Below are 13885 nucleotides of genomic sequence, written 5' to 3'. Positions count from 1 at the left end.
TACCCTAATTGTCATCCTAGAACCTACATCCAGCAACTGATGATAGCAGATGCAGTGATCCACAGCCAAGCACTGGGCTGAGCTCCTGGAGAACAGTTGAAGAGAGGGAGGAGGAATCATATGAGCAAGAGGGGTCGGGGTCAAGATCATGATGGGGAAAACCACAGAGACAGCTGGCCCTAGCTAATGGGAGCTCATGAACTCTGGACTGATAGCTGGGAAACCTGCATGGGACAGAACTAGGCCCTCTGAAAGTGGGGGACAGTTGTGGGGCATGATCTGTTTGTGGGAGCCCTGACTTATCCCAGATGCATGAACTGGCTTTTTGGAGCCCATTCCCTTTTGTGAGACCTTGCTCAGCCTTGATGCAGCGGGGAGGGACTAGGCCCTGCCTCAATTTGGTATGCCAGACTTTGTTGACTACCCAAGGGAGGCCTTACTCCCTCTGAGGAATGGATGGGGGCTGGGATGGGGGAAAGTTAGGGGGCAGGGGAAGGGGAGGGAGGGGGAACTGGGGATGGTATGTAAAATGAAAAACAGTTTTTTAAATATAAAAAAGAGTACAGAAAAAGATTGTTGAAAAAGCATCATATGTTTATGATTTTATTACTAATATTTTGTCTCCACTTTCTAATTGAAAAGCACACATGAAGGTACACACATTTAAACCTGAGCACTGCAGACTCTTCAATCCTTTTGTGCAAGTTTCTGTAAATGCACCTGCCAAAATTAACTGAAACTAACCCTTGGCACTTACAAACAGAGAAGCACAAAAAGAAGACAAATACTGTTGCTTCCCCCCCCCCAAAGCAGTATTGGACTTTTAAATAGTTGAGGCTTAAATGATATACCACTGATATTTGTAGTAGAATGATGTGAACAAGAATAAAGAAACAGACTTTGGTGGAGATGCCTTTACACAAATCTTCTCCTTCCATATTTAAAATGTCAGAGAGAACCGTGTTGGGGGCAGCTTTAGGTTGGAGCTCTTTATCTATTTGTTTATCTTTGGACTAGTTCCAACTCCAGAGGCTCTTGTATATGGGGCAAGTTATTAAAGAGAAGGTGGAGGGAGACAGGAAGGACAGAAGAGATGGAGGGGAGGAGGGGAGTCTAATTTCCTAAGCAAATAACAGCACAAGGGCTCAAGGAGTTGAGTTAAACTGTGGAAGAAAAATTCGGGTGAAACAGATGGGCCCTTAGATTTGAGGCAGTGACATTCAGAAACCAGAGTTGCTTTTTTTTTTTTGAGACTGTGAACAAACAGCTTAGGAATGGCCAATGTTGATCATGCCTGGTGCTGATTTAACTCCATTTGTTTCAGGACACTGAATAGCAAGTGTTGGTTAAATGCTCTTCTCCTAATGATTATGATTAAGTATGTTACCATTAAAATATTTTGACTTCTTATATTCGAGTTCAGTGTAACTGTAACTTTATAACAGGTGTCTTTAGAGACATGAACTCTTTCTGATACTGTGATTAGATTGGACTACTTTCCTGGTTTGTTTGTCTCACAAAGTGAAATTCTTGTATTTATATAGCTGCATGGTTTCTTGGAGCTGGAAGGGGCTGAAGCAGTGTGAAAATGAAAGACCAGACCAGGCCAATGAGAACAGAAAGGCTGTTTATTCAGGGCTTTCATTTGGCAGAGACTCACAGCAGGCAGAGGAATGGGAGAGCAAAACAGCAAAAATGTGGAATTAAATCTGGCCCACAGGTGCTTCTCTATAATCTAACTGTGCAAACAAACTGCACCCTCACTTAACAGCATCCCCTTGCAACAAATAGCAGCCTGTTGACCAATCATTGCAGCCAATCACAAGCTGCAACTGCCACAGCACATCCAAATCAGGCCCTATTACCAACTGGGCTATTTCTGTCTACCACTTCCCTTTTCTCTCTATAATTACTGCTTGCTAACACTGCCAAGTGGAGCCCTGGGAGGCCCCCAGAACCCTGACCATTGCTGCTCAATACACAGAAGCCTGTTCTTTTTATCCAGCCAGCAAGATAATGAGGAACCAAACGTGACATTTGTTTTTAACCCCGTTGAAAGCTGAGAAACATTTGAAGCTAAATTAAATGACAAGAAAACAAAAATACAGTTTTTTAAAATTATTACCATTTATTATCAAAGAATCTATATAAAATTAGACTTCTAATTTGATGAATTTTATATATTACTGTTATCAAATGATCAGATTAAAAAAAAACTACCAAGATCATGTCACTTTAGTACATTCATCATCATTTGATTCTCTGGTTCCTTTAGAAATATTCTATTGCCTATACATAGCAGAAAGATGATTGAAGATTTCACAAATGTGCTAAATAAACTAAGTAAAATATTTATTAAACAGGATGCTTGCTGCTAGGGGAACCAGTTGTAAAAAACAAAAAACCAAAGCATGTGACTTTCAAGAATGTGGAGTTTGGGGGCAAAGTAAACATGTGGAAAGACAATATGTTATGTTAATATACAGATGACTGGATGACATGACCACAGGGACAGTGAAGCTTTAGAAGACACTGAAGTCACTGAGCATCAGTTGATTTGCTCACCTAGAGCAAAGACAAGATTTAAGGGTAGTCAGAGCAAAGAGGTTGAAGTTATTGTTTTGATCAGGCATGGAAGAGGGTGACATAAGCTATGACCATTTTGAAATTATTCCTTGGGTACAACAATTATGAGAGAGTTATGTTAGAGAGAAAGGGAAGGACAGTATGGCAGACACTAATCGAGACTCAGTTATTGTGCTGTGAACAGGAGACTTCTCAAAGTAATCCTGTCAGGAGTACATTATGATCACATTTGCATTATAAACAGATGCTATAACTTGTACTTTGGCTATCAAAGACAAGATCAAGGGCGCAAGTTGTGATAATTCAAGAGACAAAGCTAAAGCTTCAACTAGTGTTGCTGAGGCAAACTTGATACCAAGTAGAGAAGGACAAGAAAAAGTCTCACAAAGAGTCAGGAGACTTTTCTGACTGATGGTTTTGAATTTGGGCTTTAGCAGTTAAAGACAAGAACAGACAATCTCTTAGCATGAATGGATGAATGGACAAGAATAGCTATCAGTTGAGTAAGAAATGTCTGTACAGTACCTAAAATGTTAAATTTGTGTTATCTATAAGGTATTCATTGGATAATGAACCTGACACTAAGGAGAAAGGTCTTGTCTTTTGATAAAAAGTTTGGGAAATCTTTAAGAATTAGATGAAATTTTGTTGAAACTGGAAGGATAAAAATCATACAAAGCATCTATAGTGAATGAGGACAGCGTCTCAGCTAGTGCTGAGATGACCAGTGTTAAAGGATGTGTTGAAGAAGAAAATTGCAGATGCCTTACGCAGGATCTGTGAAACTGAATGAATTGAATACATAAAAACAAGTTGTAGAAGACTGGCCAATCAGTAGGAATTGTGGTAAATATTTCACCTAAAAAAACCTACTGTATTTGCTCAGTAAAGGCAGTGCTAGAGAATGGTTGGGTTGAATTCAAGGCACAGTACAGTAAAGGAAAGTCGAGGGACTAGAAAGTAGGAAGGAATGTAACATACTCCTTAAGAGAATTCCTTAAAGATGAAATCAAAGGGGAATTGATAAAAAGAGTCAAGATTCATTGAGGTATTGTATATCAAAAAAGAAAATTATTTTCTTTCTGGTGATACTAACGTACCCACGTCTTGGAGAAAAAGAAAATCCTCCAGGGGACCTATTTCACTGTTATATTTTAAAAACCAAGGTCTCCAGCACAACCCAATTTTCAATAATATTTTACAAGTACTTTAGAAGGAAATTTCAGTTGAGTCTCTAAAAATGATTTTTGGGGGAGGATTTAATTCTCAAATAACAAGTAATGTTGTTGATACACAGAATCCACTGAGGAGCTGAAAGTCCGAAGCCACAGCACGGAGCCATTACCAAAGTTGGACAGCAAAGAGAGAGGTCATCACGGAGGAGCAGCTTCCTCCAGAGAGCCAATGAAAGCTCAAGAATGGGACGGAACCCCAGGTCCACCTGTGGTCACCAGCAGAATGGGCCGATGCTCTGTGAGCCCCACCTTGTTGGCAGGAAACCACAGTTCAGGTAAGCAAGAGCCTGTATGTCCAGGCAGCTCTCTAAGTTTAGAGGCTGCTGTTATGCAGGTATCACTTAGGCAGCCGTCATCTCAAATCAATCTGCCTCCACTCAGACCCCAACCACAAACACACAAATAAAGGGGAGACCTGTGCAGCACACCACAGGACAACTCCTCACAGGGATGGCAAGGAAAATGTGGTTTCTTAAAGCTCTACCATGTGGCATTTGTGGCAGTCACCTCAGTTTAGGCAGTTGAGTGATTTGATGTTTGTGGTTCTTTTTCTTAAAAAAAAATAATTTTAGGCAACTGGTGAAATTTGATCAAAAGTAAAACTGATGATAGAAATATAACAATAACAATCTGAAGTGACTAGAGGGAGAACCTGTTTTGAGTCACATAGTCATTGGGCATGTGACATGGCAGGAAGTTCTCAAACCCAAACCAAAAGAGGAGAGATTAATGTACCTTTCAGTTTTATATCTCGAGATTGAAATAGTCAATGCAATTCTGCATGGTTACCAGATAAGTACTATTGAACATCGATTTTGTAAAGCAGCATATGTTTGCTTTGATCTGATTCATCTACATGTTGAACTCACAGAGAGCTGTCAATTAAAATAAACAGTGAATAATCAAGGAACCTCCTGCAGTTTTCAGATTTCTCTTCAGAAAGTGTGCTAGGTCTGTGAAGAAAAGACCAATCCTTTCATGTTCTCTTTGACTTTTATACTCATCAAGGAAAGCAATTTACACCAAGTTAACCTATGAACTCTCTGACATGGGTAAGTTAAAGTAGAGGAGGCCAATGGTCTCTGGGCTTGGGCAGGGATGTTTTGGGGAAAGATCCAGCCATAGTTTTCCAGATTTAGAATGCTATGTAAAGCTAGATGGTGGAGCCATCCCGTGTACACTATGAAGAACTCATCTTACAGCCCAAGTTAAAAACTGGCAGAAGGAAAGTTCTACACAACTCCAGAAATTCTAAATTATTTTTATATCCAAGCAAAAATGGTGGTAGTAATAGATGATGATTAGTCTTACTTGTCAACTGGATATGTTCTAGAATCACCTAGAAAGGATGTCACTGAGGGATTGTCTAGATCGGCTTAGTTTGTTCTCACACCTATGGGGGATTGTCTTGACTATATTAATTGATATGGGAAGATTCAGCCCACTAAGGGTAGCACCATTCCTCGGTTTGTGCCCTGAGCAGTGTATGAGTAGATGAAGTGGGCTGAGTAGCCAGCATGCATGAATTCATTCTCTCTTAACTGTTATTGTCACTAATTGATTCAAGTTCCTGCAAACATGGTATTGTGAGATCAAATAAGCTCTTTCCCTTCAAAGTGGCTTTCATCAAGGTATTTTATAAATAATGACGAGAAGTGAAATTAGGACTACCTTTGTGTTCTGTCAAAATCAAAATAATATTCAGGACTACCTGTGTGCTCTTTCAAAAATTATATATATATGATAGTAGACAACACCTACCAGCTAAAGTGATAACTAATTTAGAAATGATCAATATTTTCATAGACTCATCTAAAATTGTAAAGCTTCTACCTAAAGTATGTGAAAGATATATTTAGAAGACAGATATGTTTAATAAAAACAAAAATTGTTCTCTGAGTATCTGTGATGCAACAGCCAACATATCCTAGTGGCAGGGATCATAATGATCAATCAAATATCCTTACATTGGTTATTAATAGCCTATTGATAGACAAGTATGTTGTTGTAATGTAATGCTTATTTTAGTCAGGTGGTGTCCAAAGAAACAAAACCATTAGATATTCATTACAGAAAGAGATTTATTCTGAGAGATATCTTCACATCATTATAGAAGTTTGAAAGATTCAGAACTGCTATTTACATGCTGATGGTCCAGGAAATCCTATGGCATAATGCAGTTCAAGCACAATGTCAATGGTACAAGCCACAGTCTGAGTTTAGAAGATTAAAAACCACAGTATCAATGTCCAAGCATGGGAGAAAATGGAAGTCCCAGTTCAAGAAGAGAGAAGGGAATCTGTCCTCTTCATTTTAGACCCTCAGTGGATAGCATGATGTTTACTCATTGTTGGTGAGCATCATTTTCTATTGATTCAAATATTCATCCCTTGCAGAAACTACCTTACAAAGTTTAAAATAATGCCTTACCAATTATCTGTAGATCCCTAGTTCAGCTGATATAAAATAAGATGTGATATATAAGAAAATAAGAGCTGAAATAGAAAAAAGTGAATTCTTCTGAAAGACATTAACATTGGAAAGAGTAATTTGGTGCTTTGATAGATAAAACAGTGATTTCTAGAGGATTACCAGGATGGGGGAAAGAAAATGGCATACTTTCTGAGGAAACCTGAAAAATCTACATATCACACACAAACACACACACACACACACACACACACACACACACAAATGTGTTCAGTGTGAAGAACTGAGGTCATTTATTGGGAATCTACTAATGTAGATGAGTATCTATCTAAAAAGACCTCATGTATTAACTGGGAACACTTTCACTATAAAGCACAAGTTAACAATCTTCCAAGTGGTGGACCTTATCAGCGCCTTTGGTACCGAGTTCTGTAATCCTCCATGCAAGGCCTCTTTCAGAGCCCTCCTTTTAGACCATTTGAACCTGGTTTATGTTGGCCCTTAGATTTATTACTAAGAAGGGGGAGATGTCACGGACAAGGACAGAATCTCTAGTTAGTGGAAAAATACAGACCACCAATAAGACAGGGAACTAGATCAGCTTACAGTCAGGTTGCCTAGCAACAGGACGTTGAGTCAGAGCCCTTGACCCTCTCACCCTGTAAACATCCTATACAAACATCCTGTTAGCTTGCCCCACCTTATGCAGATGACAGCTTCTTGCTCCCCCCACCCTGCGGAACTATATAAACCTTTGTGGAAGAGAAATAAAGTGGCACCTTGATCAGAATCTAGACTTGGTGTCTTTTCCTTTGTATCTCCTATCCCTACATTCCCTCCTTAGGGTGGTTGAGAACCCGTTGAAGCCCTGCAGGCGGGGCGACTGGCACCCCGAGTCTGGAGGTGTGTAGCTACGGATTATCTATAGCTGTTCCTGGATGCCACCCCGTCCTCAGAGCTATCTATCCTGCTCATGACTCTGTTTTTCTTTCCTTAAGGATTTTTTTCACATCCATGGGCTGAAAACTGAAGGTTGACTTTTTTCCTTTCATGCAACTGGTCAGAATTGAGATTAGAATATTAACTTTTGGAATCAACTCCTGACTGAAGTAGAAAGGGCCTTCCCTGGAGGGAGCAAGAACCTTTCTTTCCCTCAATAAAGGGGAGAGTGTATACCTAGTAGACATAATGGGGAAATGAACTTTCATAACCTTAGGCACTTAACTGCCACACCATGGTCAGGTTTTGAACAGTATATAGTAAATATTTGCCAGTCTTTATTTTAAGATACAAATAATGTAGTTTGTCTTATACTGTGGAGCATCCAATGATGAATTTAAGTTTAGGGGACAGGAAAGGCATTACCTGAGAAATAGTGTATTGAGATATGGAGCAAGGAACAATGGAGAGAGTTGGGGATTGAATTCTGACTGTTAATTTGCAGACCTTCTTGGATATCTAAGTGAGGGGCCAGCAGACAATGGGATTGCAAGTTTGGAACTAATGAGATTCAGTTGAACTTCAGGACTAGAGATCTTAGAAACGGTGGCAAGCATAGACTGGATGAAGCATACATGAGGAAGAATGGAGGAGACATGAGAGAGAAGGAAATTGAGAGGGCATCCAGGGAGTCTCTAATTTAGAACTTTAAAAAAAAAACTGGGCTGTTGTGAATGGAAATGATAGAATTATGTGGTGAATGATTAGACTCTCACTAAACAGTAAGTTGCACAGAAATTAGCAAGCACATTCCTTATGTTCTTTGTAACTATGGCATGAACTTTCTAACAAGCTCAGAGTTTAAGTAATGTTTGTAGGAAGCTTCCAGGTTCTGCCTCAAGCTCCTGAAGCATCTGTTTTGGTTAGCATCATTCCAAACCTGTTTAACAAACTATCTACTGATCATAGAGAATGGACAACATATTTTTGGTCCCTTATATCCTGAACTACCGGTTCTGAGAGAGTAAGACATACATAGTAGAAAGAAAAGGGGGTGCCATCGAAACTTTGATTCTATAGTTTAAAAATTATGAAATGTAACTGGTGGTGGCACATTCCTTTCATCCCAGCATTTTAGGGAAACAGAGACAGGTAAGGTACTTAAATGCCAGTCTGTCTGTGAAACCAGTTCTGGGCCAACCAGGGTTAGAGTGATACTGTGTAGCAGGAATCTTAAAAGTTCTTATTAATAAAATCAAACCTGAGGCGAGTTATTGGGGTCCATGCTGGTAGATCAGAGAGACAGAACAAGCCACAGCTATCTCACCTCGCCGGATCCTCAGCTGGTCTTGTTTCCTCAGACTGGAGGCCTCTGAGTCCTCATCTGGAATGGGTCTCAGCTGAATTACTGCTCAAAAGCCTGAATGCTTAACCAGCCAAAATCTTCTTATTTCTGGTCCTCACGCCTTATATATCTTTTTGCTTTCTACCACCACTCCCTGGGATTAAAGGCTGGCTTTCTGGGATTAAAGGCGTGTCACCATGCTTGGCTATTTCCAATGTGGCCTTGAACTCACAGAGATCCAGAGGGATTTCTATCTCTGGAATGCTAGGATTAAAGGTGTGAGTGCCACCATTTTCTAGCCTTTGTATCTAGTGGCTGTCTGTTCTCTGACCCCAGATAAATTTATTAGAGTACACAATATTTTGGGGAACACAATACCACCACATTTCCTCTCTTTTTGTCTAAAATTTAAAAAGCTTATAACTAATACAAGAAAAACTATCCAATAAGTATATACAATATATACAGCCAAAAAATACATTAATGATGTCTAGTCCATTAACATTTGACAGATTCAGATAAAAAACTCCATTATATATATTAACAATGTCCAGTCCAGTAACATCTGATAAACTCAGACCAAAAAATTTTCATTACTTATCTTATTTAAAACAAGTAGTTCCTTTTTAAAAGTAGATTCCATAATCTCCCTTTTTATCTTATCATATCCATATTTTCTCTTTTTTCCTTTCATAATAGATTCAGTAGTCTACCTTTTGTCATTTTTATATCTTCCCCTTTTTCTTCAGTGTAGATTCGGTGATCTACCTATTTATCCTATTATTTCTTTATCTTTTTTTCTCAGAGTAGATTTGATGATCTATCTCATATCTATATTCTCTTTTTCTTTTTGCTTTCTAGGGGTGAAGATATCTTTAGGGAATCTTGAAAAGAAAATTTTAGGGTTAATCATCAAGTCCTATATCGTTTGTCCAGTCTCTGCATAATAGGAAAGTTCAGGGCTTGTTTCAAGTTCTTGTTTGAGTAGTCTGTCAGGCTGGATCTTCTCAACTAGTCCTCTCAAAATTGTCCTGACCAGTTTGTAGTCCAAAGTCGATTTTTCCATGGTGTTAATCGGCTTAATGGCTTTATCATAGTCCATGTGGAATCATCGTTGTAGGATCCTGTCATCTTTTTGAAGATTTCAAAGTCACTGTTAGGCACGGTCATGGTTTCCTGCAGACTTTTTTTTTTTTTTTTTTTTTTTTTTTTTTTTGCCTCCTCTGTGGTTTGGAGCAATCATAGTCTGATAAATGTCTGTCTCTCGGAACCATGAACATTCTTCCCTAGAACAGAAAATCTTCACAATTTCTCCCATTTGTCTTGCCAAACTTTTCTAAACTGACCTTTGCCGATGCTTTCTTGTAACACGATGGTCCTGGCAATTCTTCTCTGAACCAGCAGCAGTAAACCCTTCGTCCCTGGTAGCAGCAGCATCACCGCAGTCACCAACACGATGAGAAGGAGCTGGCAACGTGGAGCAGTAGCCACTGCTTCCATGGTCCCACCACTGTTTGTGGCTCAGTCTGGGCCGAAGCTTCTCCCAAGCCTCCTAGGCCGGCCTCAAACTCAGGATCCTCCTGCCTCTGTCTCCTTCAGCAAATCCTACCAGTGTGCACCACCACAACCGCCTGAGTGTAGCTTGGGCCTGAGCTGGGGCTCACAAGGCCACAGGCAAACAGCTTTTTCATGAATTCGTAACACGAACGTTGGGCGCCAGATGTAGCAGAGTTTAAAATGTGCCAGATATGTTCTAGAAAGCACCGTAGTTCCATCAATGAAGACATGCAGAGAAACCTAAATCCCCTTCCCCTTTGGTGTTTTTAAACAAGCCAGCTACCATCTGAAGCTCATGGACCTACAAGATGGCTTGGATTTGTAATAGGAAATCAGCTGCTTGAGGAAAACATTCTGGACTCGCTGTTTCAGAAGAGAAGAGAATGAGCCAATCCTAACTGCCTCTCCTTGCGCATACTTCAATATTTTTGGGGGGTTGCCAGGTCATTGAACCACTAGTGCCTTGCTATAAATGCTAGAATAGGAATCCACATCCTCTTCTTTCCATTGCATAGTTATCAGTGATAAAATATCTCACAGGGGAGAAAGAATAGTCTATGTATGTACCCCTTTCTCCCACATCAGTTTCCTTCCTCTGGTGTTCTGATGTGCCCCTTATGTTCACACACACACACACACACACACACACACACACACACACACACACACATCTACAACTGTAGGTATGTGTGCTTTCACACTTTCACATACACACATTCACATAAACTATTGCTTTACCCAAATTAGTATAGCTCCTTGGAATGGCTCTTCTTAACAGCCCTGTTGAGGAATGGAGGAATTGCTGAAGTAAAGAAAACATGTCAGGAGATCCCCATTCTAATTAACATTGCCACTGGTTGCTGCAGTAGTTTATTAAACTACTGTTGTTTAGTAAGTCAGAAAATCCCCAGAGGGTGATTTCTGAAAGCAGTGAAGAACTGGGACTCACATACTCATGAATATAATGGGGGGATGTGGGTGAAGTTATACAAGTAAATGAGGTATTAACAAAATCTCAGTTCCCATAGCTTATGTCTAATGCTGTTTCTGGGGACACCCACATCTTCATACATATGCACAACAGGCTGTGTGATATAGTCTCTTGCTATATAAACAGGATCTTCCTCTGTTTCTTTATGGCACAGAATTGTTGATCATACATTAATTTAATTTAATCAAATGTGTTATTTTGTGATTACCTACTATTTACATCTAAAAGCCACTCTAAAACTATAAAAAGATGCAGACTTCAAAAATGATGATGGGCTAAATAGGATACATATACACAGAGATCTCAGATCTTCCCTAGAGCCATTGTTATCAACAACTGAGTGAAAGACAGTACGGCACGTAGGGCAAAGATGAACTGAAACATGAACTGAAGCTTGGAGCATTTTTGGCTTGGTGCTGTCGGTCTGGCCTGACTTGAAGCATTTTTAGAAGTAAAAACAGAAGACTTTGAGTAAGAAGCAAAATCTCTCTCTCTCTCTCTCTCTCTCTCTCTCTCTCTCTCTCTCTCTCTCTCTCTCTCTCACACACACACACACACACACACAGAGTGTGTTATTTGTATATAATTTATGCCTAGACAAGAATGAAAAACCTATAAATGAGATGAGTAGTGGTCTTTAGAAAAATACCCCTGTTTCTCTTTTCTTACCTTTCAGAATTTATTATCTTAGGGAGTCCATGAGGGATGGGTCACTGATGGGGTGGGTCAGTGATGGAATGGGTCAGTATTGGGATGGGTCAGGCATGTGATAGATCAGGGACGGGTTAGGTCAGTGATTGGATAGATCAGTGTTAGGATTAGGATAGACAAGGAACAGAGTGGGTCAGTGATGTGATGGGTCAGTAATGGGTTTAGTCAGGGATATTTTGGCTCTGTGATGGGACGGGTCAATAATAGGATGGGTCAGGGATGTGATGGTAGCTAAGATATTTTCAAGAGAGATAGACATATCAGCAGCTGTAGCAGGAAAGAATTTCTCCTTTAAACTAGACATGATTTTGCTCACATAGGAAGCATGCAAACAAATACATGTATCAATCTCATGGAGGAAATTATTTTATCATTTTCTTGCATTATGAAGCCCTATTACAGTCTCTCTCCCTGTCTGTCTAGAAGACAGCAGGTCTGTATTTTCATGAAGAGTAAACACTGGCAGTCAAGTCTTTCACAGAATCCTGCCAAAGTACCAAGACCTCTGAATTGGACAGGTAGAATGGATGGAGAAAAAAAAATGCCTCTAGCTTTCATTGAAGCTTTACTTTGTACATGATTGCTCTCCCAACCTTCCAGACATAGAATTCTGTTCTTCGATTGGCTCTTTGTGATGAATAACACAGTCTGCTATGGTAAACAGAGTAAACTAGAAATTAGAGAGGCAATATTGTATATTCTCCTCTAAAGGACAGGTATGTTCATTTTAAAACTCATCGTCAGGATGCACGTTCTACTATCACTTATGATTCTGTACTCTATATCCAAAAGAAGTCCCAATTTCAGAGAAATAAAACTAGACAGATAATTTATTTCATTTAAAGAAAGAGAATGTGTTATTTCTTGTAAGCCACACTTGTATGTTGAATTTTGTATTAATAAGACCACAATCAAAATAATAATAATGATGATGATAATAAAACAAATAAAAAAGAGAATTAAAGGCAGGTGTTCATAGGGTTGATTAAGGCAAATATGCATCACACTGTGGTGGTATTGTGTATTCTAATAAATTTATCTGGGGTCAGAGAACAGACAGCCACTAGATACAAAGGCTAGAAAATGGTGGCACTCACACCTTTAATCCTAGCATTCCAGAGATAGAAATCCCTCTGGATCTCTGTGAGTTCAAGGCCACATTGGAAATAGCCAAGCATGGTGACACGCCTTTAATCCCAGAAAGCCAGCCTTTAATCCCAGGGAGTGGTGGTAGAAAGCAAAAAGATATATAAGGCGTGAGGACCAGAAATAAGAAGATTTTGGCTGGTTAAGCATTTTGGCTGGTTAAGCTTCAGGCTTTCAAGCAGCACAGTTCAGCTGAGATTCATTCTGGATGAGGACTCAGAGGCCTCCAGTCTGAGGAGACAAGACCAGCTGAGGATCCGGCGAGGTGAGATAGCTGTGGCTTGTTCTGTCTCTCTGATCTACCAGCATGGACCCCAATAACTGGCCTCAGGTTTAACTTTATTAATAAGAACTTTTAAGATTCCTGCTACATCACACTAAATGTAGCTCCTGGAACACAGTGAATTCTAGGTAAATACTACAGTTTCCTGTAGGGATCCTTGGATATTACAATTGTCTTCCTACCAAAGCAAAGAAAACCACCAGCCTAGAACAGTGAAGGAAAGTTTTCTGTATTAAGTCCCACATGAGGAGGGGCTTCACTGACCAGAATTTGATTAAAAAAAAAAAAAAACATGTGAGAAAAGAAAGATAAAAGGTACTAAGAGAATAGCAGCCAGACAAGAGCCACGTGCTGTCCTCTGGGAGACTGGACGCTCCAGCAGCAGTGCTCTGAAGACCAAAGCCGCAGCTCATAAGGGGTCTGCAGCTGCCATTCTCATTCCAGTCACCTTCTTGGAAGCTGGGGAAACTGCACAGATACTGGAGAGAGCTGTTCAAGAAGCCTGGAGATGTGGGAAGGAGATTTATGACAATGGAGTCATATTCATCTGAGCAGTAGAAAACTGGGATTCCAGAAGAGAATCACAATGAATCCAAGAGAATGAGCTTTGAACATGGAATGCGCATCCATTGATTAATAAGGAGGATGCTTTCTTCTTGAAA

The 13885-nt window shown here is 39.8% G+C and overlaps 1 protein-coding gene across 5 annotated transcripts in view; it reads left to right on the top strand.

The window, feature by feature from the left end:
* Window positions 1-13885, top strand: part of Nyap2 (neuronal tyrosine-phosphorylated phosphoinositide-3-kinase adaptor 2) — a 253449-nt gene that overhangs the window by 184171 nt on the left and 55393 nt on the right. For all 5 annotated transcript variants that reach the window (XM_028884112.2, XM_028884114.1, XM_028884113.1 and 2 more), the window contains one exon: window positions 3884-4096. In XM_028884112.2, the coding sequence (XP_028739945.1) occupies window positions 3884-4096 (213 nt within the window). The remainder of the gene's footprint in view (window positions 1-3883; window positions 4097-13885) is intronic.

This window comes from Peromyscus leucopus, chromosome 13 (genome assembly GCF_004664715.2).
Source record: "Peromyscus leucopus breed LL Stock chromosome 13, UCI_PerLeu_2.1, whole genome shotgun sequence".
NCBI lineage: Eukaryota > Metazoa > Chordata > Mammalia > Rodentia > Cricetidae > Peromyscus > Peromyscus leucopus.
The sequence above is the reverse complement of the archived record's forward strand: the minus strand, read 5'-3'. Positions and strand labels throughout refer to the sequence as shown.